We start from the raw sequence: 25,672 nt of genomic DNA, 5'->3' as shown, positions 1-25,672 counted from the left end.
CCAAGCAGAGTAAAACTGCAATACGTAAAGAGTTAATCGTAACAAGTCCTGAATAAACTTTCCATCGGAAGAACGTTTCTTCCTCTGTTTGAATTCATGTATACATTTGTTCTACCACCAGATATTCCCAGTATACTCATGAACCATGACAAGTTAAGGTCACTGAATTGTGAAGTTTCATTTTCAAGGTTAGGGGGTTGGTGTTTTTTTTCCCCCTCTTTCTTGCCCCCCCCCCCGGGGGGGGTTTGTTTTGTTTTTTTTCCCCAAACTAAAAATAACAGAGTTGGAATTTGTGGTCATGGTCAAACAGTGATAAAATTAAGAACAGATAAAGCCACAAATACAACTTTTTAAGACTTGTAAACCTAGTTTTCTTGAAGGAGGGGAAATAGTGCTATTTAATCAAAAGCACAAAGCATGTTTGTTACAGTGAACAGGGAAGCTAAGGATCAAAGAGGTTTGTAATTCAATGTGGAAGACAGCTTTTCTGAACTACAGCCACAGCGCAGGAGAGATGGAAACAACTGAACAACATTCATTTGCCTAAAAGCGTTTGTTACACAAATAGATCACCTGCAACGAGATGCATGTTGAAATTCCAATACACAGAAATAACATTTAGGACAGCAGTATCTGCTAGATGACTCCTCAACTCAATCACCACCATCTGAAAATGCTCAGGCTCAGCAGGAGCACAACTACATCTCACTCTCCCAACAGCTTTAACTGGACCCAGCAAAGCACATCTATGATAACCAAGATGTTGGCTTGTTGCTCAAGAGATAAGAATTTAGCTCTTAGCACAGCTTTCAAAGTAAACAATCCTTTGACATGCCAAAGTGCCTGGAGCCTACCCAGAAAGTTTCTGCCAGTTTTATTTTATTTTTTTCCTTGCTTCTTGTTTGGAGTGGATTAAGAAGCATTACTCAAGTTGTCTTGGTTCATCAAATGTTTTTAAAGCTATTTTAAAGTATTAGAGAGACACCACAGATTTTTAAACAACTGAACAGGGCAACAATAAGGTATTGTTGCATCTGACAAATGCTCCAAATTGCACAGTCAGAAGAACTTGAGCAAAAAGGAACCTTTCAGCACATAAAACAATGCCGGAGTGCCACACCCTGCCCAACGCCGAATGGGTTTCGGAAGGAACGTGAACAGTCTGCTGCATCCCAGGTCTTGCTTTTAAATTCATCATCTTGCCAGGATTAACCTGACATCTATGACTAGCTAGAAGATTTAAGCCTAAGTGAGAAAGTCCTTCTCCAAAAGGGGCAAACGGTAAACAAATTTGTACTAAAATAAAACTAGAGCCTGATCACTTGCCTCAATGGCATACAATTTCCATTTACACAGGGGAAGGAATGGTTGGTAATGCTTGGCGAGAGCACACAGCTGCTTGCTGAAGGGCATGAAGCTGTATGAAAAAAGTCACAGAAGAGTTGGATTAGGGGGCCTCTGGAGGTCTCTCACCAAGCCTTGTCTTGAAGTGGAGGTATCGCAGAACTTCCCATACTACGACACAGAGCTGTAGCCTCGGTGTGTCATCTAGGGCTTGACCCCTGGGCCTTGACCCCTCAGTCTTCAAACTACCCCTCCAACAGCTGTCAGCTCCTGTTAGATCACCCTTCACCTTCTCCACACAGACAATGCAACCCTTCTCCAACTCTCCTCCTAGTCCCTGTGCTCTTCTTGCCCCTTGACAGCCTTGGGCCTACTGGACCCTCTCTGGTTTCTCAGCCCCTCAGACTGTGAGGCCCAAAGCCAGGCACAGCTTTTTAAGTGAGGCTTTCCCAGTGCCAAGTAGAAGAGGCAATAACTTCCCTCAATCTGCTGGTCATGCTCTTCTTAATGTAACCCAGTATGTGGTTTGCCTGTTGTATGCTCTTGGCTCGTATTCAATTTCATATTCAAATAAGTCAATTTATGATTCATCCACTGGATTTTTTAATAATGTAAATTGAGAACTAAACACCCAGAGGCTAGAATCCATTAAAGCATATTTGAGCAGTGCCTTTAAAGAGTCATGGTGGATAGAAAGTCAAAACCAGCACGGATAAGCAGTAGATAATACTGAAGGCCCTCAGAAGTTCACGTCAGAGACTGATATGCATGGGCACAACTGCACGTTCCACTCTAAAAACAGTTTGTTTGCTTTGAGGTCAGACAGACGAAACTGCATTACTGCAGGAAACTTGAGAAATCTTCCAGCAGAACAATCCTTTGCTCAGTAAAACTCTAAGCAGCTCATTGACGCTTGCACACAAACAATGGCTTGATAATATTATGAAACAGAAAGTGCCACCTCATTAACCGGGAAGACCCATTCCTGGGCTGCTGTATGAGCAAAGGGAGTCTCTGCCCTCAGTGCCAGCTGAGTCTGAGAATTCTGTCCTAAATTTTGTCCTACTAAATCCCATTTCACTCTGCACTCATCCCCTCACTCATGGAAAGGGTTAGACAAGCATGCTCTAGGAGAGGTTGCTTAACATGCAAATACAAGGCACTGAAATGACTGTTGCAAAGAGAGTACACCAGACTAGAAAATGCAACAGGCTACAAAAAGGGTCTTAAATGTAATATAATTTAACATATAACATGTTGTATGTTATACCTAAGAGGCAGACATTAGAGCCAGATGCTTTTTTGCATATCCTGCAATAGAAATATGTGAGTATGAATTCACTGCATAGTTAGTACTAAAAAGCTGCTGTACTGTACAATTCAAGCAGGATGGGAACCTCAAACAGTTATAGAAACTATGAAAGTCACATGGATTCAGAGGTTAAGAGTAGCAAAGAATCAAGATAGAAAAGATTACAGTTGAACCCAAATTGGGACAGCAATTAGGGAAGATAGCTGCACAGCAAAGGTTATAAAAATGCTTATGTCATTTCAAACTGCAACCAGATACACTTCCAATGTGAAGACAAGCAATAATCTATGCTAGCATTGGTCTCTGTCAGTCAATACTTAGGAAAAATACTCTGAGTTACCACTACCTCAGTGATTTGTGACAAATTACCAGAACAATCCTATTTTCACCTGGACCTTTCCCTTCTGACAGTCAGCCAAGCTGACTGAAAACCAGCAGTAGAATCAGAAGTTACTGAGCAATTTGTTAACTAGCAGAGCAAGTACCAAGTGTTACAAATTCAATAATCATTGATTTGGAAGGTACTTTACCTGTAAAGGATCCCAAACTAGTTTAAAAAATCAGAGTTCTTCAATTACTTTCATTCAGATCTTGTGATGGCAAAGGTGCTTTTCAATTATGCAATGCACTCAGTCACTCCACAGATCTTCACGTGCTCACAATGCAAGCTAATGTTCAATCTACTAGTACAATGAAATCCAGGAAGAGTAGTGCAAAAAAAGTTGGATGGTTCTCAACTTTCTGGTAAGTCTCCACAAGCACTGATGATTCCCAACTGTCAATTCTTTAGCCCTCCCAGCCTTGGCATCTCTTACAACTTATGTCTTTTTCATCTGCTTACACACGCTGCTGCTGCTGAATTACGCAGACGACTGGAAGAGATTTACTTGCAAAGGAACTGCAACCGTTTGGGAAGTTACAGCCCTTCTGCTGAGAAGCGAGGCCTTATCAGACGCGGGCCCCTCAGCCATTTCAGGATAAGCAAATGAGATTCTTACATCTCATCATCTCCTCTCACCCAGAAAGAGCTGAAACCAACAACGTGAGAGAGCAACAAATAGGCACTGGCAGGCTTCCTACAGTTACTGACCCTTCTGTACCTTCAGCGTCTCGATACTCGTGATTTGGAGTTATGTAAACAGCAGCTGGGTTTTGTTCCCAGCAAGCGGGATTGATGGATGATACCCACTTTTTTGGTCAAATGTTCTCACTCACAGACATGTCTTAAGATTTGATTGAGCACCTATGACCCAAGTGTAGCACCACATAAGAGATGTGGAACGAAAGCAGCAAAAAGCGAGGTAATGTATGTAACCCTGCAGTACCTGACTGGAAGACGTATCTGGCTAAGCCTTGCATTAACTCCGCTGGCCAGGTAGGTGGTGCCGACTCTCCTGTTTCTCTCTTTAGTCGAAATGTCAACTCAAATCCGAAACCACTTGGTCCATCTGTTCCCGTAAACCTGGAGGGAATGGAAAAGGAAAAGTCACAACGTGCTTCTTGCAAAGAGAACAGGCTTCAGTGTCAGCACTACAAAGAAAAGCTGAGTGTTCTCATGGAAAAGATAACTTTAGAAATTCTCTTGCTTTGGTCTACACCAGCTCAAATGGCATAACATCATTAGGTTAACTGATGTAATACAATTTCAAAGATAACCATCATAGTCCAGTTCTCAGTCAGAATAATGCAGTCTTGGAACCACGACTACTTCTGGGGCACCCCTGTGATTTTCAGCAGCTTGGGTTTGTTTTTAAAATAAACTTGCAAGTTTTGCAGTGATAGCTGCCCTAACTGTATTTGCTTAAATGGAAACACCAAAGAAATTAGCCAACAGGAAATGTTATTCAACCCTTGTGGACTCAATTTTCAGAAGTGGAATATAGCCTTAAGTACTGTGTAGTAGGCTTCTGAGTTGAAACACTAACTTGTTTTGATGTATGGCACACAGTTTCTGTGCTGTTGATGGACAACAGGGAAGGAATTGAGAGGATGCAGGCAGAAATTTAATAGTCTTTCACAAAACACAGTAATTCTTATTTTGCACTAATATAAATGGTGGGACAAAAAAAATGTATGTACAAAGCACAGCTTTGTATGTAACGTACAAAATGTATGAATGCACAAAGTACAGCTTTGAATTTATGAGGCTATCCTCATACACACAGAGGAAGAACATTGAATACCACAACTACAGCTCGTGACTCAGGATGTTTGACCATTTCCCCAGCTTGACAGAGATAGGTGTTAACTTATTTGGTTTGGTCTGATAAAGTCTACCTAGGAGAATAAAGTCATATTAGAAGCATCAGGGATATTACAAAAAGGAACAAATAAACGATGCCCCATGCTTCTGCAACAAAACTAGTCCATCAGAATCCTGCATTTTACACATTCCCATACAGGAAAGTTCCTGTTCCAAGGCCCCAGTAGCTAAAACTGTCACATTTAATTTCTGAAAATGAGAAACCTCATGGACAGATATGTAGGCTCACAAACTTGAAAGCAAGTTGGGGACACCAGTTTCCTTTCCACCACTGCCATCACATCCCCTCACTCATTTGTTGTAGCTGTTGCAAGAAGGCAAACGTAAGAAAAAAAAAAAAAGGATTTATACTGAGCATAAAGACACGTGATTCTGGTTTATGAAAGCTTTCATGAATCTGCAAACTCAAATCTCCTCCTCCTGCCATTGGCAAATTCTCTGGAGAAACTTTGTGCATGTTTTGGATGCCGGTACCCTGCTGACACACGTGAAAGATATAACGCACAAAGTGTTAACATTGAGCTTCTACTAGAAAGAGCCAAATGGAGCTGTCAGAAAAGTGATGAGAGCACTTTCCATTTGAAAAACACAGATCACTAGCAGTGCCGTGATGAGTTCCAAGTGCTGGGTGGACTGTTCCAACAGTAAGGAGCTTGTTTGAAGCAGACACGCTTTTCAGCAACCCTGACTAACGTAAAGCACTAAAATTGATCAAATTTAAGCATCAGCGCAACTCCTTCAAGATTCAACGTAACTTTTATTTGAGGATTCTTCAAGGAAGGTTTGTGATAGACTTGCAGATAACATAAGGAAAATAGTTAAGAAATGAACCCAAGGACAAAACCAAACTACGAACAGCTCTGACCGAAAACAAGAGGACAGGTAGTGGAAGTCTGACACCTGCAATAGAAAGGTGAGCAAACAATACAACAAATAAATACTTAACTCATTTGTTGAAAAATACACAAGTGTACATTTCCTTTTCCCTCCATGTCATCCTCACAAAGAATTTGAGCATTATGTACTACAGAAGCAAATGCTCCGTGAACGCAGCAGACAATGAATTTCATAGTGGTCAGCCACTGGATATAAAGCTTCTTTCAGGAAACAAATGTACCTTTAAGCAACAAACCAAATAATTACACTCGGTTCCTCAACAGAGCAAGAGCTTACTGAATAACCAGAGAGCCTGTGATCATGGAATGGAGTTTGGATTTGCAGTGAAACCTGCATTCTGCGATCATGCATGCAGGTCTGCCAAAAAGATTGGTACAGGATGGCGGTGGCCTCGTAAATTCAAAGCTGTACTTCGGACATTCGGCACCCCTGTAGGGTTTTATTAGTTTCACGTATCAGTTAGCAAAGGAAAAACAGGAGTATTTCTTAGAGGGAGAAACAAAAATGCTTCAAAGTGGGTAGTTTTCAGGGACTGATTCCAGGAAAAAGCATTCACCAGAAACTGAGACGCATTATGAACGGGTCAACTTTAAAAAGGATCAAAGTTAACAAGAAGCCTTCAAGCTGAGCTTACACAGTTAAAATTTTTGGAAAGTAAGATGGCTCCCTATTTAATTTCCTCCTTTCAAGGCAGCTTCTGAAGCAACACTTATTTTTAACATGCATTAAGCTAGAGTTTAGGTTGTGGGTTGTATTTTTTGTTATTTTTTTTAAAAAAAAAAAAAAACTGAACTTCACAGCTCTCCGTGCTTCAGGGGATAAACAGAAAATAACTGTTTAACAGAAGACCACGTGCGCTTTCTGCTGATCCATAAGCAGGTTACCGAGTAACAGAAGTGTTCAGGTGGGTTTCCAACAAATTTAAAGCAAGATGTGCAGTTAGGAGAACAACGCTGCCCTGCAACACGCCAGTGGTTGCAAAGTGGTGAAACTGACAGGCAATGTTACTCACATGGTTTTTTGTATGGTAATAAAGGAGCTTCTCAGAGAATTGCTAGAAAATATACAGAATAAAAGATAAATAAAGGAACAATCATTTACTTCCCTTCTAAGATGTGAAAAATTCTCTAGAGTATCAAAAGATGCATAACCATCAAAAAACACTCAAAAATGCAGTAGTGTGCAATGCTTATAATTCTCAACTTTTTCAGGTAGCAGTGAATTTTCAGAAAAACACAGTTTTGTAAGATATTTGTATTTAAAGATTATATTTAAGACATTTTAGAATAGTTCATGGACACAGATTGCTGAAAAGATGCTGCGTTGTGAGAGTAAAACTTTAAATACACGCGATTCACCCATACTGTACAGCTGTTCAAAGGTCTCAGTTGATAAAGTCTTTGATCTGAGCTCACTTAATTTTAGATTGGTTGCTTGTTTTTGAAGAAATTGTGACACGTGACTTTAAAAGCTTGATGATTTACCAAAACATTTGTTTAATTCGGACAGGTCTTCCATAGAAAGAAAGAACTATTGATCTTCAGAACATAATTAGGATAGCCATTTTCGGTTAGCATTTTTGCCAAAGCTTTTGCTTTTATTCTTCCAAGAAGGTCTTGTATTTGAAAATAAGTCAAAATAGTTTCAACAGCTGCCATAACGTTTCTCTCAAGGAACAACCGCCCATAAATCCTTCAATCCCGGGATCCAGCTACACGATGTATGAAGTGAATTTTATGCTCAACCACTGACTCTCAGGTTGCCTTTCCTCACAGACGCTCATTTCAATCAGCAAGTAGCCAGGAATAAATCCTGAAATTACCAGAAGTTGAGACAAGACTATGGCAGGAATTCAGAACTGTGGATTTTCTACCAGCCTCAGGTCTCAGTTTGCCCCGTTAGAAGCTCAAGACTGCTACACATCAACTGTTCCTCCACGTAGGAGTGGAAGACCAAGGGAATGGCTTTGATCCCACACAAAGGTAAAAAGACTCTTCTTTGTATCTGGGCAGTAAGCAGCTGCTCACCCCCGTCAAATCGCCTGTTTTCATTTTGATTCAAACCTTACCAACAAGACAAAAGATGCACCTATCCCAGACAAGCAGCCCACCCACCATCGGGGAATTAATCACGTGTCACTCCCCAAAAATGAGTTAATGAATAGTAAGACGTTCCACAACACGGGATTCCCAGGGCAGCCTCCTCCTTGCAGGGCACGTCGCTGCTGTTTGCGGGGTGTCTCAGTGACACACAGGCTGCTGAGGAGCTGGCCAAAAGGACATCACACCTTGCAGATATTCAAACTCCTTCCTCCAGGCTCCCGCTTTTCACAAAGCTTCCAGGAAACCCAATCACTGAAGCCTTTTCAGGCTGGCCTCCATCAACCAATAAGCCTCAGGTCCACAGAAAATGGTGTGGAGAGCGGTGAGGGTAACCAAAAAGCACTTCTACCTCCTCCTACCTGATGCACGTGGTGGCGTTGAACACACCGTCCTACACATCAAGCACTCTTGAGTTGTGCTACAGCCCACCCGAGGTAGCTGTGGGGAGCTGTGCTCAGGGCCCTTCCCATACCCATTGCTGCAGCTCCGTGCTGCCTGCACCAGGACAGGCTTGCTGCAAAGCACCTTCGCTGCTCGTGGGTTGGCCTGACCCTGGCTCCTGTGTAAACTGTCAAGGTAATACCCTTATTACATGCTTTTTGATCCACAGAGGCAAGATTTCAGCTCTTTGGTGTTGGTTTCTTTGTTTGCATGGTGTTTTTTATTATCGTTCAATACAGTTACAATAGTGCAGGAGTGTCTCAGCTCTACAGGAAGATGACCGTGCCAACCCAACCAGCATGCTGACAGTACGTGTGTGAGAAGGAGCCCTCAAAATGCACGTTTTGTATCCACGCATAGCCCCAGGTACATAAACTGGAAATTGAAACACAGCATTAAGTTTCTGTACTAACAGATCCGAGTATTTCACATAGTTTGGTCTATGCCTTGTTTCTGCTGAACTCTGCACTTTCGATTGAGCGATTTTTCTTTAAACACCCCCAAAATGTTAAGAGAAAAAAAATAATCCTCATTTTACCCAAGCACTCGAGATACTAACTACAAAGAGGCAGCACGGGTGGTGTTCTGCCTGCCAATTCTTTGCCCCCTCCAACAAGAGAGGGCATCACCTCTGCAGCCAACCCAATTCTGAAGCAGCCGGGTAAGTTTTCACAAAAAACAAACATCGATGGAGAAATTCTTGGCTTGCTGCATGCCCACTGGCACACATCAGATAGTTTTATATTATGGCTACAGCAGTAATGGAAGGCTCTGGTATCTGCCAAGTCAAATCCAACCCTATATTTAATATCAAAACCTTATTTTGTCGCATGAACAAAAACAAACCGTTTGAAAGCCAAGGTCATCTATTACACACTATTCTTTGGTTTAAAACTCTTTATCTGCCCAGCAAATCAGCTCAGCAGAGCAGACCACATTGCAGCACTGCACATAGGCTGAAGACGTCTGGCTTGTTCCTTTAATGAGGTAAGAGTTTCACTGATCATGATATTTAGTTCCAGCAAAAGAATCCAAAGAAATAGAGGCCCCTTTATTTACAGAGCCGTGCAGGCAGGCTCCTCGAGCCCCCCACCACCCCGCGCGCTGCCAGCCCTCTCCTGAAGCCACACACAGAGAGCTGAAAGGCTGCTCCCCTCTGCAGAGTACCAAGGGCATTTTTCACATCAAATAACCCAGCTTAAGAGGATCAAAAGCCAAACTAGCCTTTTGCTTTAAAAGCAGCTCTAAAAACCAGAGGCTTTTCAGTTTAAATCAAAGCAATTTGCCAAAGCATTTTCTTTCCCACTTTTGCAAGGAACAAGAAAAGATTTGCTTTGTTGCCGTGCAAAATGGCAGTATTTCTGAATGTCTGCTGTTAAAAGCTCCGCAGCACCGGACAAGGAGCAGAGTGTACTAGGTGTTTATTTTGTGAGAGTTGAAGAGTATGTGTATATAAATATTTTAGATGTACCAATCCCCGAAAATGGGAGTTTACGTAGGGAAATGCTGGCCCTTCATTCACTACATTTATTTCAGCCAGGGAACAACAAGAATGCTCTTTCAGGGTACTGGAGAATAGTTAGGACTGCACTTTCAGGAGTTAAAGCTCCCTTACCAGCAACCACAGTGAGATGAAGTGGGTTTCTTCTGGAAGCAAAGCGAGGGGAGGCTAGCAGAGCACCATACTGACTTACCCCAGCTCCAGCTTTCAGCTCTGTCACTGCTACTTTTGTGAAATTGCTTACGCTGCCTTTTGCTTCGACTCCTTAATTGCATTTCTTCGTGTCTTCCACAAAGACAAAACTTCCTGCTCTGCTGTTTGCGAGCCACCCTGATGTTGTTTTGAAGGCTGCAGAAATACAGCATCGCTACATTTCCAGCTCTGGCAGCAGTAAGAGCTGCTGTTATTTCCATCATAAGGCAGTCTTAATTCTGCCTCAAAAAAAAAAAAAAAAGAAGCGCCAGTAATTGTTAATCCATAGCTCCCAGCAGCAGTACCAGGACACCTGATTAGTTTGGGAAGTCAGTTAAAGCCGAGCTGACGGGCAGGGCCATGACTCCGCTTGGAGAGACCAAAGTAGTGCAAGGCCCAGGTTTCGCTCCGGTTTGAAGACTGCACAGCTAGTAACCATCCCAGGGGGCTATTAGCTAGCAAGGATACTACTATTAGCAACACGGAGGACTGCTGTAGCAAAAAGCATCAGGACACTTAACTGACATGCGAACTGACCTGTCAGACTTCACCGGTCCTCCCTGAGAAAAATCAAGATGTGCGCCATTTCCCTCTCCCTGCTCCCATCTGGTTGCAAGCAAGTCACACAAAGGGTGGTCTCCTGGCTAAAAACCAAGGAAAAGCCCTGAGCAGGCTGGCAGGGCCGTCTGAGTTCAACACCTCCCTGTCTCCACCTCCAGGGCAGGATATTGGGCAAGAGCCGATGTGCCCCAAACAAGTTTACTCTGATCCAGCCTTTCGCGCTCAGACTCCAGGCGCCTCACACAATGTCCTACCCCTACAAGCAAATCACTCGCAGATTCCAGAAGTTAATGGAAAAAAAAAAATTAAAGTGACCCTACCTCATACTTCCAGTATCTTGCCCAACAGGAAATGGTTATTTTTAGTGCAGCTGTCAAACAACGTAGAAGGCTCGTTTGAGAGCCCTGACGGCATGCTGAGACGCTCTGCTCAAGAAATTTCGTATGAAAATAAGTGCAGCAGCCCCCCTACACAGAAGACTTAAAAGCTCTCCAGAAAAGTTGTTTCAGCTAAAACGCACCTGCTCACTCGCATAATCTCCTGGATTGTCTCTTGGCATCGAGAAAGGCATCAATTTTGAGGAAAAACATAAAAACATCTGACAGAGCAGGGAGCGGTTATCTGGCCGTCAGATGGTTATCTCTTCAGAGCGCTTGGCAGGAAATTCCACGAGCTCTCACTGCCCCGAACCCGCACACAGAAAGTCTTACCGGACTCACTTCTACCCTGGTTTATTTAAAAAAAAATGCTTCACAAACAAGCAGGGAAAACTACAAATGCAAAAAAACAACAACACACATGCTTAAAGATTTCTGACAAAGTAAAATCGGTGTCAGACAGTGACACGCAGCGCTCGAGACACCCGTCTATGGCTGGGCCCGAAACTGTTGCCGAGAGCTCGCTCTTGCAGTATGTCGCATCGAATGTGTTTGCCATCAACCAAATGGAAAACCTTTCTAGAAACAGCAACAGAAATTGTTTTTAGAGGATTAGTCCAACGTCTAAATCCAAACAGATGCAGAGGCACTTCCTCCGCAGCTCTGTGGAGAGCTCTGTGGAGGCAGGTTTCTCAGCTCGCTGAAACGCTCACGTAGGATCCCCTCAGAAAACTCCCATTCAGACAGACCCGAGTGAAATTTGTGAATTTGTGCTACTGGCCAGTACGGAAACAGAGCTCTGCTTCACTGACCTCCCATTCAGCAATGATACTATGGAGAAGAGGGGAAAGAAAATACTTCACTTTAAGTTTCACTTCATCCTGAGCACTGATTCCACACATTTTACCATTCAGCTTATTCAAAATTCAGCTGGTAACAATCTTGTCCCTGAAGGATGAAGATTTAAAAAAAAAAAAAAAAAAATTCTGCAAACAATGAATACTGATACACCAGATTTCCAGACTTTTCCTCTAACCCTTCAGACCACAGTGTCAAGGCCACACTACACCTAATCCTGCAGTCAAACTGCCTCACGTGGCAGTGGCACTTGCATCGCATGATAACGGTATGGTTTTCCAGTGCCTTTACATACCTGCAGCACAGAAACTGTGCATGCTTTGTCGAGCTGACAGACAGGCCACTTTTGAGACCCCTAAATCATTCAGGCACAGGAGAAGCACCAGGAACACAAGTGACATTAAAATGTAGCGCGGACAGAGCCAGACCCTCCTGAGAATCACAGCAAAATAGCAAAAGTAATTGAAAATTCTTCCAATTCCCCCACAATAGCTGTCAGACCCTGGCACAGGATCCAGAGAGGCTGGGGAAGCCGCCCTCTGATCCAGCATTAACCGGAGACTGCCAGAGGTTTCTTCCAACCCAAGCGATCCTACAGAGCATGATGGCCAAGAGCACAGGTATGAACTTTTACTACTGGTGCCGTGTCCAAACCCAAGCTGACAGGACTCGCAGCTGATAATTCACAAGCACACAAGTTAAACTCGCTTTGAGAGAAGCAGTTCCTGTGCTGGGCTCCAGCCCACCCACGTGTGAACCAGCTCCAGAACCATGCTGCCTCCAGCCCTGCGTGTCAAAGTAAACCACCAGCAGCTTTCAGGGCACTTTAATGGGCTGGGCTGCAAATTAAGGCAATTTAGGGGTTGCTGCTTTGAGGTTCAGCTGTCCATGCCATGAAAGTAGTGGTATCTGGATGAGGATAGGATCCTGCTTAGCTGCTGGAGGTTAATCCCTTCGAGCTCGAGAGGCTTGGAAGCATTATCCTCCCATTCTGGAGAGTGCCAGCACAGTTGTACGTGTATGAATGTATGCATGCGGACTAAGGGCAAATGGCCTTTTCTGTGCCAAAGAGATCTGCTTCGTTACTGACACTACGTCAAGACGCTGCAGAATAAATACCCTTGTGGTCGTAAAGCAGCATCCGGGTGATCTAGGTTTGAATCCCCTGCCTACTGCAAACATCCTGCCATCCTCAACGAGTTACTTAGGAATTTGATTCTCAGATGGAAAGTAACGCTGTTTCCCCACTTCAGATGGTAATGTGACACACATCATATAGCAAATGCCTGTATATTCCGGCTGTAAAGGTCACAGAAAAGCTGGGAAATTAACTCCACATTCTGCACAGCATGGACAAATGCTGAAAGTGGGAAATGAGTAAGGCACCAAAATATGAAACAGGAGGCTGCATGGAATACGTCACCCTTTACCCCAGCAAAAAGATGTCCGTGTGAGGGCAGTTTTTGTTTTATTTTCTGTTTTATGGTACAAAGATGTAGCTACACCAGTTGGCGATGGTTTGATCTCCTGCTACGGTCATGATCAAACCGACGAGACCAAATCATTTCATCCTTATGTTTCCCAAAACACATATTCAAAAAAAAAGGCTATATGAAATCAACCATCTAGAGGTCTGGCCATGCTTTTTACTCCCTGTGGACCCACCCAGGCCTCCCACCTCCCATCCCTGGGCTTCAAAATAAAAAAGCTTCAAACATCTCAAACTTCACCTAAGGGCTCGGCTGCAACCCTGCCAGCCAAAAGGACGTAAGCAAGGGGCCAGCTGGGGCCAGCGTGGCTGGAAGGACAGCGTTGCCATGCTCGGTGAGCAGCTGGGGAAAGGGCACCAACTTTCCTTGCCATGTCTGCTAGCTCCTTCCTAGCTCCTACTGCGGAAAGTTCTGCAGCTGCTGGGAGGAATCCATTCGCATAACAAAAGCGGCTTTCAAAAGCAGTATGGGAGAGTGGAAAGAATAAGAGAAAAACCCAAAGTTAGAAGCTATGCTGACAGCTACAGCTAGTTGTTTTCAGTATTACCTAAAAGTTTCAGGCTCTAACGGGTTACGTAGAACATAAACACTGGTGTCTCCCATTACCTTCCTGCTGGCTAAAGAGCACAGGCAAAAAGAAAAAGTCAGGAAAGAACTTCAACAGACCCTTTACCACATTTTTAGGACACTGCCACAATTAAGTTCTCAGCTGCATGATAAATGAGCTCAAGGCACAATAGGCATTCAGGAGCTCTGAGGAGCCTGAACTCCAGATTTCAACCAGAGTTTAGACACCTGTGTGTCCTGCTGGATCTGGGATGCAATCCCTGATCTTTCACTTCATTAGCTGCAGAAATCAAGACAATGCCTCTTTACTTGCTGAGCTGTTATCTAGTCTTTTTTCATTGCAAAGGGTGCATTAAAAAATATACTGATGAGCGCCGCAAGAAGTCTTCACCAACTCAACAGGTAAGGAAAGACCCCTGGGGGCTGAGCCGTAATTCCAGGGAAAATAAAGCTCCTGATCATTGAGAAATAACCTACTCAGTAAAACAGTTCAGCATACAACTCCTCACAGCCCTTCTGTTACCGAAAATCCCCCATCCATCTTCGAACATCGACTTCTTTGCTTTTCTGCTCAATTGTACTCTTCTGGGTAAAAAAGAATTCAAGGCCCAGAGACACATTATTTCTGCGTAATAAGGTTATACATATGGATTCAACTTAGCTAGGAAATGTCAACTTAAGGCTTGTCTTCATGAGGAAATTTACTGTAACTAGTCTACCAGTATAATTATATTGCTGTACTTCTACTGGTAAAATTCCCCTGTTGAGCCTTATTCGTAACAACAGCAGCCTTTATGGTTTATTTTTGTCGACCATGCCAAAAAAGGCCCCTGCTCCAGAAAGGCCACAACAATCCACAGGGGAGGCGGGGGAAGGAGCTGCACCGGTAGAAAGAATAACAGTATGGAAACGGCCACATAGTTCTCTGGACTAATGAACCATCGGCTACGAGAAAATTAAACGCTGCAAGAAACCTGGGTTGCACATCAGGTATCTCTGCAGGCTGGGGACGTGCCAGGTTTATGCCATGTTATACCATGTACCACTTGGTACAGCTCCCCAGAGCAGATGCTGCTTTACATCAGCCCCTCTGTGTGCATCCCCTTCCCCATGTGCATCCCCTTCCCCATGTGCATCCCCTTCCCCACTGCTGTGGCTCTTTCCCCGTTCCCCTGTGGGTGATGCCTCGCCACCCCACGAGCACCCCATGCCCTGACCCTCCGAAACACAGGGGTGGTAAAGCCCAGCCCCTCTGGTTTACAGTTTGCATCTTCGGGGACGAGCGATAGCTGAAAAGCAAACAGCTCCCTTTGCAAAAGGGATTTTAAAACAATCGCCCTTCACTTCAGCAGTGCAAGAATGCCGAGCTAGACAAAACAATGAGCCATCTGTGCACCCTTCCCTCCCTCCTTCCCTTGTCTCTACCCTCTGGGCTTAAATCAGAGCTCCCCAAGAATGGCCGAGTCCCTCTTCACCTCCTCCCACCCTGGTTACATCCTGCAAAAAATACTTCTCTGGTCTTTTTTTTTTTTTCCCATCTCCTTTTTGTTCTTAAGAGCCCTAGCAGAATCTCTCTTTAAACCTCAGGCCTCTTTGTCAGGTGGCATCCCAGCTACCCAGATCAGCTTTGTCAACTGATCACAAATGCCTCCCCCAAACCATCCACCCCTTGTTTACCATCCCTGGAGGCAGCGTGGCACCCGGAGCCCTCGCCACCCCTTTGTCCAGGGGAGGGAATACCACGTGAATGGGAGACCACCAAAGATTTACAGCCCTCCTTTGTTAGCCTGGTGTCACCGCCTATTGGGCCTCGTTTAAAATTGAGATGACAGTAGAAAGGCAGACGAGGAGTTTAGTAATCACCGTGAGGTTTGCAGCTTAGAGGGGGGGGGGGGGGGGGGCAGAAAAACTGATAGCTCAAATTTTAAAATAAGTCTGCTAATTGGCAATCACCGTCCCATCACGATGCACACGCTGCCCTAGCACTGCACCAGCTAGCAAGGCATGCTCCCAGCACTGAGGAGAAAAAGGGATTAGGTCTGAGTACCAGCATTCAGATGCATCTCTTCAAACATTCATGTTGTTAGTATCGTTATTCCAGCAAGCAAAAGGATTAAAAACAAGTCAACGTTCCTTTGATCTCACAGCTGGAGTGGCCACACGGATGAAGAAATGCTTTTACCTTCATGTCCCACCAAGACAAAAAAACAACTCTATCTTTTAATTACTGCTTTTTAGAACATCCTAAGCCGATCTTTATCAAACTGAGCAATCTTTCAGAGGAAGACCCAGGTGTGATCCCCAGACACTCCTCCTCCCGGCAGGCTGAACCCGCTGGGAGAGCGGAGCGTGCGAGCTCGTCCAGCGCCAGCCCAGCCAGGAGATGACAGTAAGGGAGCCCTGTCTGGGGCCAACTCCGCTCCCATCTGCCGAGCTCACAGATGCATTTCTGCTGACAGAACAGAAATCGCCTGCTTTGAACGCCGTGCCCTGTCCCTGCATGGCAGCAGAGGCTCCTCTTACCAGGATGCACGCGCAGATGCGCTACTGAGCAGGAAGCTGGCCTTGCTTTCGGGAACGCTCAGCTGTAAACTTACATCCAATCCTTTCCTTTTTTATTGAAAACAGCCCTTCTTGTAAACTCAACTACTTTACAGTAAACATTAAACGAATTTCCTTCGATGCTTCAAAAAAAATATTGCCAAATCCAGCACAGCTCAGGCGTGCTCTGGTCCCCCGAGCTCCGCAGGCACACGGAGCAGACCTCTCCATAGGTGGCCTCCATCTTCCACGCTATTAACGGTGCTAACTACCTCCAGCAAATGACATTTGGAAGCCAAGTGCGCTCTCTGCCCTGGGGGTGGGAAAAAAAAGGTTTCCCCGTGGTGCCTGTAGCTTCAAGGGAGGTCTGCCTCCAGCAGAGGAACACAAGTCCTAGTCCCGGTGTGCTGCCCAGCCATCAGGGGGCATCGCCAACGGGGTGCGTAAGCGGGCATGATGCTTGGTTAAGATGGTTTCTGCTGGGGAAACGTGGAATTGAATGTTACATCACACTTGTGGGTCTTTAAAACGCCCCCATTTTTGAACCTGTTGGTCAAATTCAAAGCTCTGCAAAGGAAGGTGTCCCCAGACCACCACAGTTCTACCAAGCAGGCAGAAGAGATGGACCTACAGGTGCTTCCAGAGGGCATCGTGGAAGCACAGCTGTATTTCTAGACACCAGAGAATCCACATGGGAGAGAGCTGGTACAAGTACCCTAATCTGGCAGAAAGCCCAGGCTAGTGAGTATCTCTGTAAGCACGAAAAAAATCCAGGCACAAATTCATCAAAAATGGATCTTGTTGACCTCTGCATCTCAAACTACTCATTTCAACTCTGATGGAGTCTCATTAAGCTATTACCAAAAGGAAACGCTTTTTCGTGGTCACAGAGCTCCCTAATCCTGCACCCTCTCCCTTCCCACTCTGCTACATTTCCTCTCCTCTCTGCATCAGAAAAAATGGCAGAAATAAGACTGATCAGAAAAATAAGCACCACATTTGGGGTCAGCCTCTGCTAGATGAACAAAAACAGTAAGAAAAGGAGGGTTCGGCACTCATCTCGAACTCCCACTCCTCCAGTCTTAGCTCTTACACCTCCTTCCTAAACTGAAGCTTACCGATGTCTGTTCCCACGTCATTCCCTTTAGCAGGGGCAGATGCTCTATTCTCCAGCAAGGTTCTCAACTTGAAGATCTGTCCCCAAACTCAACCTCGCTCCCCTATCCATACCCCGAAGTGGTACCAAGCAGTCGGCCCTTACGCAGCAGGCGTCACCTGGCTTCAGAGCTAGCAGCCGAGGGAAGCAAGGTGAGGATGAGGAGGGGCTGGCACCTCCATGCTGGTTATTTCAAAAGAAGTTGTCCTGAGGGTCTTCTGCATCAAGCATGCTTCCATCCCACACTTGCAAGAAACCAGACGCCACAAAGGATGGAAGAAAAGTTTGGGGTTTTAGTAAATTTTCCTGGAATTTCATGCTCGGCTCCAGGACTGGTTTGATCTTTCATTTCTCCACTTAGATACGCTGTATTCCATCGATGCTCTTTCAAAATCTGCTCTGAAATATTGATCTGTAACAACCACCGCCATCCACCTCTAATTTACCGTCTCCTTAAAGGCTCTTTGTTTTATGGCATTTTGGTGAAGACAAAGGAGGGCAGAGTTGTCCCCGCCATTTAGAAAGAGCTCACTGTCACCTTGGAGTTCGGTGTAATATTTCAGTGGTGCTTTAGGCTTGTGGTTTAGAAAGCACTTAGGGACCCATTAAATAGCAAAATTTAAGGCTAAAGGCTGGCAAGCTGAGGGCAGCGAGCTTTTAAATTTATGAAAGGCTGCAGAACTAAGAGGCCACTAAAGTGACAGCTGTCAGCACCACTCCATCCTACATTCATGCGGGCTCAAAAGAGAAGCCAGCGTGCACTCGAAAGAAAGAGAGCGCTCGTTCCAACTTTCAGGCTATTTTCTAAATACTCTTTTCAAACTCCTTTCACACTCGGAAAAAGCCTTCCAGAAAACATCCACCCCTCTGCAAGCCTCGCGTTTGTTACCTGATCCAGTTTTGCGCTCCTTTTTCTTCCTCCCGGCTCTAACAAGCATCCTTGCCCTTTTACAAGCTGGGGTCATTCAGAGGAGCTATACAAGGCAGCAGGACACAAGCTGGACGGGGAGGATCGTGAAAGGCTCGTGCTTACCCTCACCTTTACTGGGGAGGCACCACCCACGGAGACACCCCGTTATCCCGGCATGCACGGGGACCCGTCCCCTCGGCGGGTGGCACCGCGCGGCTGTGGGAGAGACCGAGGCAGCTGAAATCTGGGCGGCTTCATGCAGATGGGATGCTGCAGTCAGCCCCCTGGCAAGCTGCCAGGCAAAAAGGGAGAGGAAAAAAAAAAAACAAACCCTCGTCGACGTGAAGTTTGTGTAGATTGGGAAACCCGATTGTTGGCTTTTACATAAAAGGCTAAACATCAAAACACGGTTGGCACGTTTCTTCTCGGGGACTGGGGAGGCCCCACGTACAAACCTGATCTCTTAACCTAGTCGTAATTTAAGTTCGGCCTTCTACTGTGGCCTTGCAATGTGAATACACGTAAGACTCTTCCAGGCTTTCAAGAATCCTATTGAATCATGAGCCTCATTTTCCAGGCACTTGTGAACCTAACAAAAAGGGTGAGCACCTGGGGAACCACAGGAACAGCTCCTCTGATGCCTGCTGCCTGAGCAGCCAGAAGTCACCATCAGGGCTGGGAGCCAGGGAAGGAGCAGGTGCCTGCAGCACCGTGCTTTGCCCTGATGCACAGGGACGTGTCCACTGCGGGGTGGAAGAGGGAACAGGACCCATCCCACAGCCACGTGCTTGCACCCTGGGCATTTATTCATCGCTGCAGCAGACGATCCTTCTCTTTCAAAAGCAAGAGCAGTCAAAAAAAGAAACACAAGGCTGCTCTAACCCTGCTCACTAAGTTCAAGCGGTTACCCACCCGTTTTCATTCTAAAGTAGACAGGAAAAGTTGAAAACGGCGAGTAACTTGCTAAAACATCCCGGTCGGTCTCCTGCTGCCTCTCGAGTCGTGCAGCACGCTCGACTGGAGAGACGTACTGGCAGGCGAGGGGCTTGGCAATCCCCCTGCAAGGCCTGCGGTTCCCTAACGCCGCCCTGACGTCAGGGTTTAGGATTTCGAGAGCTGGTGTCGTGGTTGCCATTGCGCCATGAAGCACTGAGTGTTTTTAAATGAAAAAGGGTTCCCCCGTTTGAAATTCTGAGATTTCTTCCCCGTTATTCTGTGGACTCTCAGAAACAGGCCGGTTGTGTAAGCGGAGCGGAGCTGATATTGAAGCAGAGCAGGAAATAGTGCTGTTTTAACTGGAAATAAATCTGTCAACAAGGAGGCACAGGGAGAGCTCCACTTCAGGCTTTTCAGGTTCTTATTAAAAAATATAAATTAAAGTCAACATTTTCATGTTACGCGCTACATCTGTTTGCTATCCCATTATAAATAAAAATATAGGGGCCTTCAACTCAGCCCTGGATCACTCCAAAAATCATCAAGAAGTCCTTCTCATTTAATACTGCATTGTAACTGGTGCACATTGTCCTGTATCACCAGGAGAGGTCCACAAGAAATAAGCCATGTGTTACCCAAAGTCAAGTGGGGAGATTAAAAGGGTCCTTGGCAGCGCTATCTATCCTCCAAAGGATGAAAGGCAGCAAGGTCAGGGACATGCCTCTATTGCCACAACCTCGCTGTCTGTCACGGGCAGGTCCAGCTCTGCGCTCCTCGCAGGGAGAGTTGGAAAACAAACCAAAACAAACCAAAAGCCACAGACCAACAGCTGTCCCTGCTGGCCAGTAACTGAGCAGAGTTCAGTGCCACGCCAGCTTTAAAGGAAATCTTCCAAAGATTTAAACAGCGCCCCTGTCACCCTGCTCTCCTGCCAGCCGTCCTTCAGGGTGCTTTGGGACAGCAGAATTTCAAAGTCCTTTGAGCAGCAGAGACCGTGAACAGGGGCTTTCTCATCCCTCCTGCAGAACGAGAGCTTGTTGAGCACACACAGTGCCCGTCCAGAGCCCTGCAGTCCACGTGGCAGTGGTGTTTCAGGAGCAGGGAACAGAGCTGCGGGTGGGGCTGAGCTCCTTTCCCCTGCCCGTCCCCAGTGCTCACCTACCTGAGAGATGCCGAGGCTTTGACAGCTTTACCACACGCGCTGTGTATTAAGATCATTTGTGATAAAGCTTTCTTGACAACACAGGCAACACTAAGCTTTGTAGCTCCGAGAGTGAGGCTAAAATAAAGGTGACAAACTGCAGTCAGCTGAGTCTCACAGCACAAGGGACACACGGATGCTCTGCTCCAGAGCCCACGAACGCTGCGGCAGCCCACACAGGCAAGAGTGGAAATGCTCCTTTAGGTTGTGACATACCTGTGTGATAGTTTCTCTCCTCCTCCCCCAGGCTTCCCTCTGCTGAATAAGATCAGGCTTTGGTTTAGCTGAGAGCAGCTGGGAGCTGAGAAACCAGAGCACATGCCACACTCGGGGCACAAGAGGTGGTGTCCTTACACGATTTGCTTCTTCGGTCATACAAGCACATTAAGCCGCTCCTCACCCTTCATGTCTTCGGCTGAGACCCCCACGTCCTCTCGCTGCTCTCTTCCAGACCCACCAGGAGTGGGTCTGATCGAAGAGAAATACTCTCACCATAAGAAAGCCTCGGGCTGGCAAGCCACCAAAAAGAGGAAGCCAGCGCAGCACTTACTCCCTCCAAAATTAACTTCCAGCAGAACGAGGCTGGAAAACACAGGTTGCCTAATCTTGGCAGCCTCGGATTTTCAGCGGCAAAGATGAAATCTCCTGATTTGAGAACAAAGGCATCATGTGAAGGCCTGCATGTCCATGGCTAGGTCTCTTGTGAAAGCAAGGGAAGGAAACCTTTAAATTTCATTTCTTTCACCTTTTATTTGCCCTACCCTGCCTCTGCCCCAGCACCTAATGAATGGGGTTTGTTGACAGATGTGTTGGTCAAAACACCCCAGGCAGGTCTCGGTGACACTGGGTTTGTGTAAACTCCGGTCTTAAAAGAGACCTCTGCAAAACAGCTCCGTGTCTACAAACAGAAGAAACTGCCTTGAGGACATGGGTAAGGTAAAAGAAACTGCTCAACTGCCGCTGTTGCAAGAGAAGCACCTGGGTAAAACAAAACCCATACAGATTGCTGGCTGAAACTCAACCAAGACAAACAGAAGAGGAAGAGCTTGGATGAACAAACCAGGGCTTCTGCTGCGCCATTCATCAGAGATATTTAGCCCGCAACGATGAAACAGCACAAGAGTTTCACTGAACAGCAACGGCAGAAACCTGCCATTTCTGTCCGGTTAGGAAAACCCGTGTCCAGAGCACCAAGACGGTGAGAGCTTGGTGCCTACTGCTTCCTTTACCTGGAGCTCAGGAGCAAAGTCGGTGAAAGCAAGACAATAACAAGATTAGATCATGCTCCTTGCCCCATCTAACACAGAACACCTCCTAAAGACTGTCCGCACCAACAATCCAGGGTAATCATTACTGCAGAGAAGAAAGTCAGTCAATTGTTTTGCACTTCTGGTACCACAGATTCTCACTGCATGCAGCAGGCACTTGGGTGGCAGTCCACTCGCTGACAGTAACGCTGCTGTGCCAGCAAAGGAAAAATGCCCTGACAGCAGTTTTCCAGAGGAAGGCATTTAACATGCACAGGGAGGAGCCGGGATTGAAGCATATGAGCGTAGCAGACTATCAAGAGGGAAAAACACGAGACATTCAGCTAAAAACAGTTTCCCCAGGAGTTAAAAAAAACAACACATGGAAATCACTCAACTTAAAACACTAACAAGGACAGATATTGCACGCAGAGCTTGAAAAGGGGAACGCAGTAATTCTTCCACATCCCAACCCAGGCACACGTCACCCCCCAGAAGACCAGGGCTACGGTATTCTCAGCAGAAAAACAGCTGTTCAAGTAACACAAGCAGCAGGACGGGGTTCTACTTCCACTCCCCCAAACGTGACACAAATCACAGCACACAGCAACGGGACGTGGGTGATGCTTACTCGTGCACTCTGTTGTCTCCGTACAAGTCACTCAGCCCGAAGCTGACGTAGTGCCAGTGCTCAGGAACGTTCAGCGCCGGGTTTCCCACGTTTCTGTACATGCTAACGTAGTCCAGAGGATCAGGTCCCCCCAGCCTGCATTAAAAACAAAAAAGATCCCTCAGGTAAGTCAGGTTATTCAAGACAAATGGGAAGTCCCCGCAGATTCTACAGGGGGCTGTAGATGGACCTGCTTTACATCACAGCTAGCGATAAGATTAGCACGGTCTAGTTACCTTTAAAAAAAAAGAAGAGGAAGGTTGGGTTAAGTCCAGAAAGCATCGAGCACAGGAAGGCAAAGTGCATGTGTGCAAAAATACTACAATGTTTTTAACATTAAAGCATGAAGACCTCTGGAAAATCGTATTAAAACTTCCGCAAAACAAAGAAAACCAGAAAACTCTCTGAGTAAAGGAGCGATAGCTGTACCTGCTCTGCAAGCTCCTAATTCGGGCCAGAGGCACATACCTCATTGAAAAGTGCATTGCTGTTCCTCAAAGCACAACTCCAAATGTCTATGTTGTGAGGAAAGCAGCCCATAGCTCTGAGCCACAGCGGTGGAGGAAAACAGTGGAGGAGAAAACGTCGATTGAGAAAACCAGCAACAGCACAAAGTTACCTGGCTGGGGAGGCTCCGGAGGCAGAGCTCGGCGCACCAACCTGCGCAGCTCCGAGCTGCCGTGGGGCGTAAGCCCCTGCAAGCACAAGAGCGCCCAGCACCAGCTCTGAGCCTGGAGGAACACACACAAGAAGAGCTCCACCAGGGCTGCTGACACTGGCGCTGACCCAGTTTTGGGGACAGCTCTCGCTGCTCGGCTCGGGCACATCCTCCCGCCCACAGCCGCTGCCGCGCGGCTCGACCTCGCACCGCAATCTCCCTATCAGCGCGGGTTCACGCGAGGAGCTGGCAGCGCTGGAGGAGTTTATTAGGAAGAGCCCAACTTCAAAGCTACAGGTACAAATCTGCTGCATTCTCTATTCATGGAGCTCATTCAGGAGCAAGAAGCGCGGCCTCGGGGGAAAAACTGGGTTTGCATCCGCGCGGCACCTTCCCCTGGCTGGTGTTAAGAGCACGCTGAAGTTTCTGGCCAAGGAACCCAAAGCGGGCAGAGAGAAAACAGCTCCACAGTGAAAAAAGATGGAAAATTCCCAGTGCGTTTCCCCCGAGGAGTCTTTAGGGGGTTGCTCAGAGTCACCACAGCAGGCTGGCTTCTCACAGGTACCCTTCGACAACGCTCCCGGCAGCCGCAGACCACAGGTCAGCGCTCCGGTTCTCCAGCTCTTGGCCTCGGTTCAGGACAGGGGACGGAAAACCAGCAGGCCAGCCTCGGTTCTGCCCTCCTCAAAGCCTATCACAGAACAAGGAGGCTGCAAGTTTGCTTTTTCACCAGCAGCCTTAAGCCTCAAGGTACGGAAACACCCAGCCATGGTTGAAAACCAGAAGCGGGTGCCGCAGAGCAGCAGCGAACGCAGCCGCTATAAACACAGCCAGGAGCTCGTCCAAGAAGTCCCAACTCAACCACGAACCTTCTCCCAAAACACGCAAATCGCGTTGAAAAGAAAAAAAAAAAGGCTCGTTCCATGAAAACGTCGCACATCCGAGCCCCAAACCTCACAGGTACTTGGCTCCGCAGTTTACAAACAGGTGTAAAAAGCTGATCAGACCAGCGCTGAAGTACCGCAGGACTGCCCCACGCAGCTGATTAGGAAATTATCTCAGCCCACTGTGCCAGGTTAAGTAATTAACCAAAACGTCTAAGCAACAAGTAGGCATATTCCTTGCTAGAGGCTCATTAAAGACAGCACTTGGGGAGACAACAGCAATAGCTCGGCTGTCAGAGCAGAGCACGGGATGGATATCGTTCTGCTGCTGCCCAGGACTCAGCTAGATAGAGACACACAGGTTAAAGCAAACTGTAAATACAGAAGCTGAGTTTTTACTGAACTTTTTCACGGTGCTGGACTAGGGGCTGGTCAACATCAGGTCCACCAGACACTCCAGGGAGACCTGACCACGTTCCTTCGGTCCACAAGTGAGGGCTGAGCAGCACGGCAATGGCAAAAAGCAGAAGGAACTCCTCTTCCCACGGGGCTAGACACTTATCTCGACAGCCAAACATCCAAGTACTTCCTTCGTGCCACTCTCCCACATAAACAACGGCTGCGACCGGTGTCAGACACTGTGTCAGCAGAAATGGGAAGAGGCAGCAGATCCCCAGCCTGTGCTAACACGTGGCTACACGAGGGCAGGAGAGGCTGGTTCGGTCCCCGGGGGTTTACAGGAGCGCACAGCACACACTGGGCTCGGAGGCTGGCACAATCCCATTAATCCCAGCCATGCCTCAACCCCAAACTCCTGGTCAGAAGGCAGAGCCTGAGCCTCCTGCCCAGGAGAAGAAGCTCCAGCGCCCTGAGGAACTGACCCACCGAGGGAAACGCGCTCCCCTTCCGCATGCCCTGCCCCAGCCAAGGTCCTCATCAGCCCCATCCCTCACTCCGGGTCACCCCAGAGGCGCATCCCCCCACATCCCCGCTCTGCAGTGCAGCCTCAAGGCCCTGCCTCTGGTCCCCACACCTCCCCGGCACCCCTCATGCCACCCTGCGGCACCCCACAGCACCCCCACACCTTCCTGGGCATCTCCCCTGGCCTCAGCCCGCAGCCTCCAGCCTCTCCCCTTACTGCAACCCCCTGCACCTCACCCTGCTCCCCCAAGCCCCCTCAAAGCCCCGCTGCTCCCCCAAACCCCATTCCTGTCCCTCTGCTCCCCCAACACCCCTACGCCTCACCCTGCTCCCCCAAACCCCTCAAAGCTCTCTCTGCTCCCCCAACCCCTGCAGCCCCACTGCTCCCCCCAGCCCCACTCCTTTCCTCTACACCCATCTACCCCACAACTCTCCCCCCAGACCCCCCTGCTCCCCCCACGACCCCACAGCTCCCCCCACGACCCCTCTGCTCCTCCCCAAGCCCCCACAGCTTCCTCCACCCCCTCTACTCCCCCAAGCCTCCACTACTCCCCCAAGCCCCCACTGCCCCCCCCAGACCCCAATATCCCCCCCCAGCCCACACTATCCTCCCTCAAGCCCCCAATATCCCCTCCCAAGCCCC

The 25,672-nt window shown here is 47.1% G+C and overlaps 1 protein-coding gene across 2 annotated transcripts in view; it reads right to left on the bottom strand.

Annotated features, from left to right (window-relative positions):
• The window catches only part of SUFU (SUFU negative regulator of hedgehog signaling), a 77,187-nt gene extending 54,500 nt beyond the window's left edge, over positions 1 to 22,687 (bottom strand). For both annotated transcript variants that reach the window (XM_035330217.1, XM_035330218.1), the window contains exons 1-2: positions 22,528 to 22,687; positions 3,982 to 4,118 (exon numbers count right to left, since the gene is read on the bottom strand). In XM_035330217.1, coding sequence (XP_035186108.1) covers positions 3,982 to 4,118; positions 22,528 to 22,628 — 238 coding nt within the window. In that variant the 5' untranslated portion in view covers positions 22,629 to 22,687. The remainder of the gene's footprint in view (positions 1 to 3,981; positions 4,119 to 22,527) is intronic.
• Between the last annotated feature and the right edge of the window lie 2,985 nt (positions 22,688 to 25,672).

Source organism: Oxyura jamaicensis, chromosome 6 (genome assembly GCF_011077185.1).
Source record: "Oxyura jamaicensis isolate SHBP4307 breed ruddy duck chromosome 6, BPBGC_Ojam_1.0, whole genome shotgun sequence".
NCBI classification, from domain to species: domain Eukaryota; kingdom Metazoa; phylum Chordata; class Aves; order Anseriformes; family Anatidae; genus Oxyura; species Oxyura jamaicensis.
This window is presented reverse-complemented; position numbering and strand designations above follow the sequence as displayed.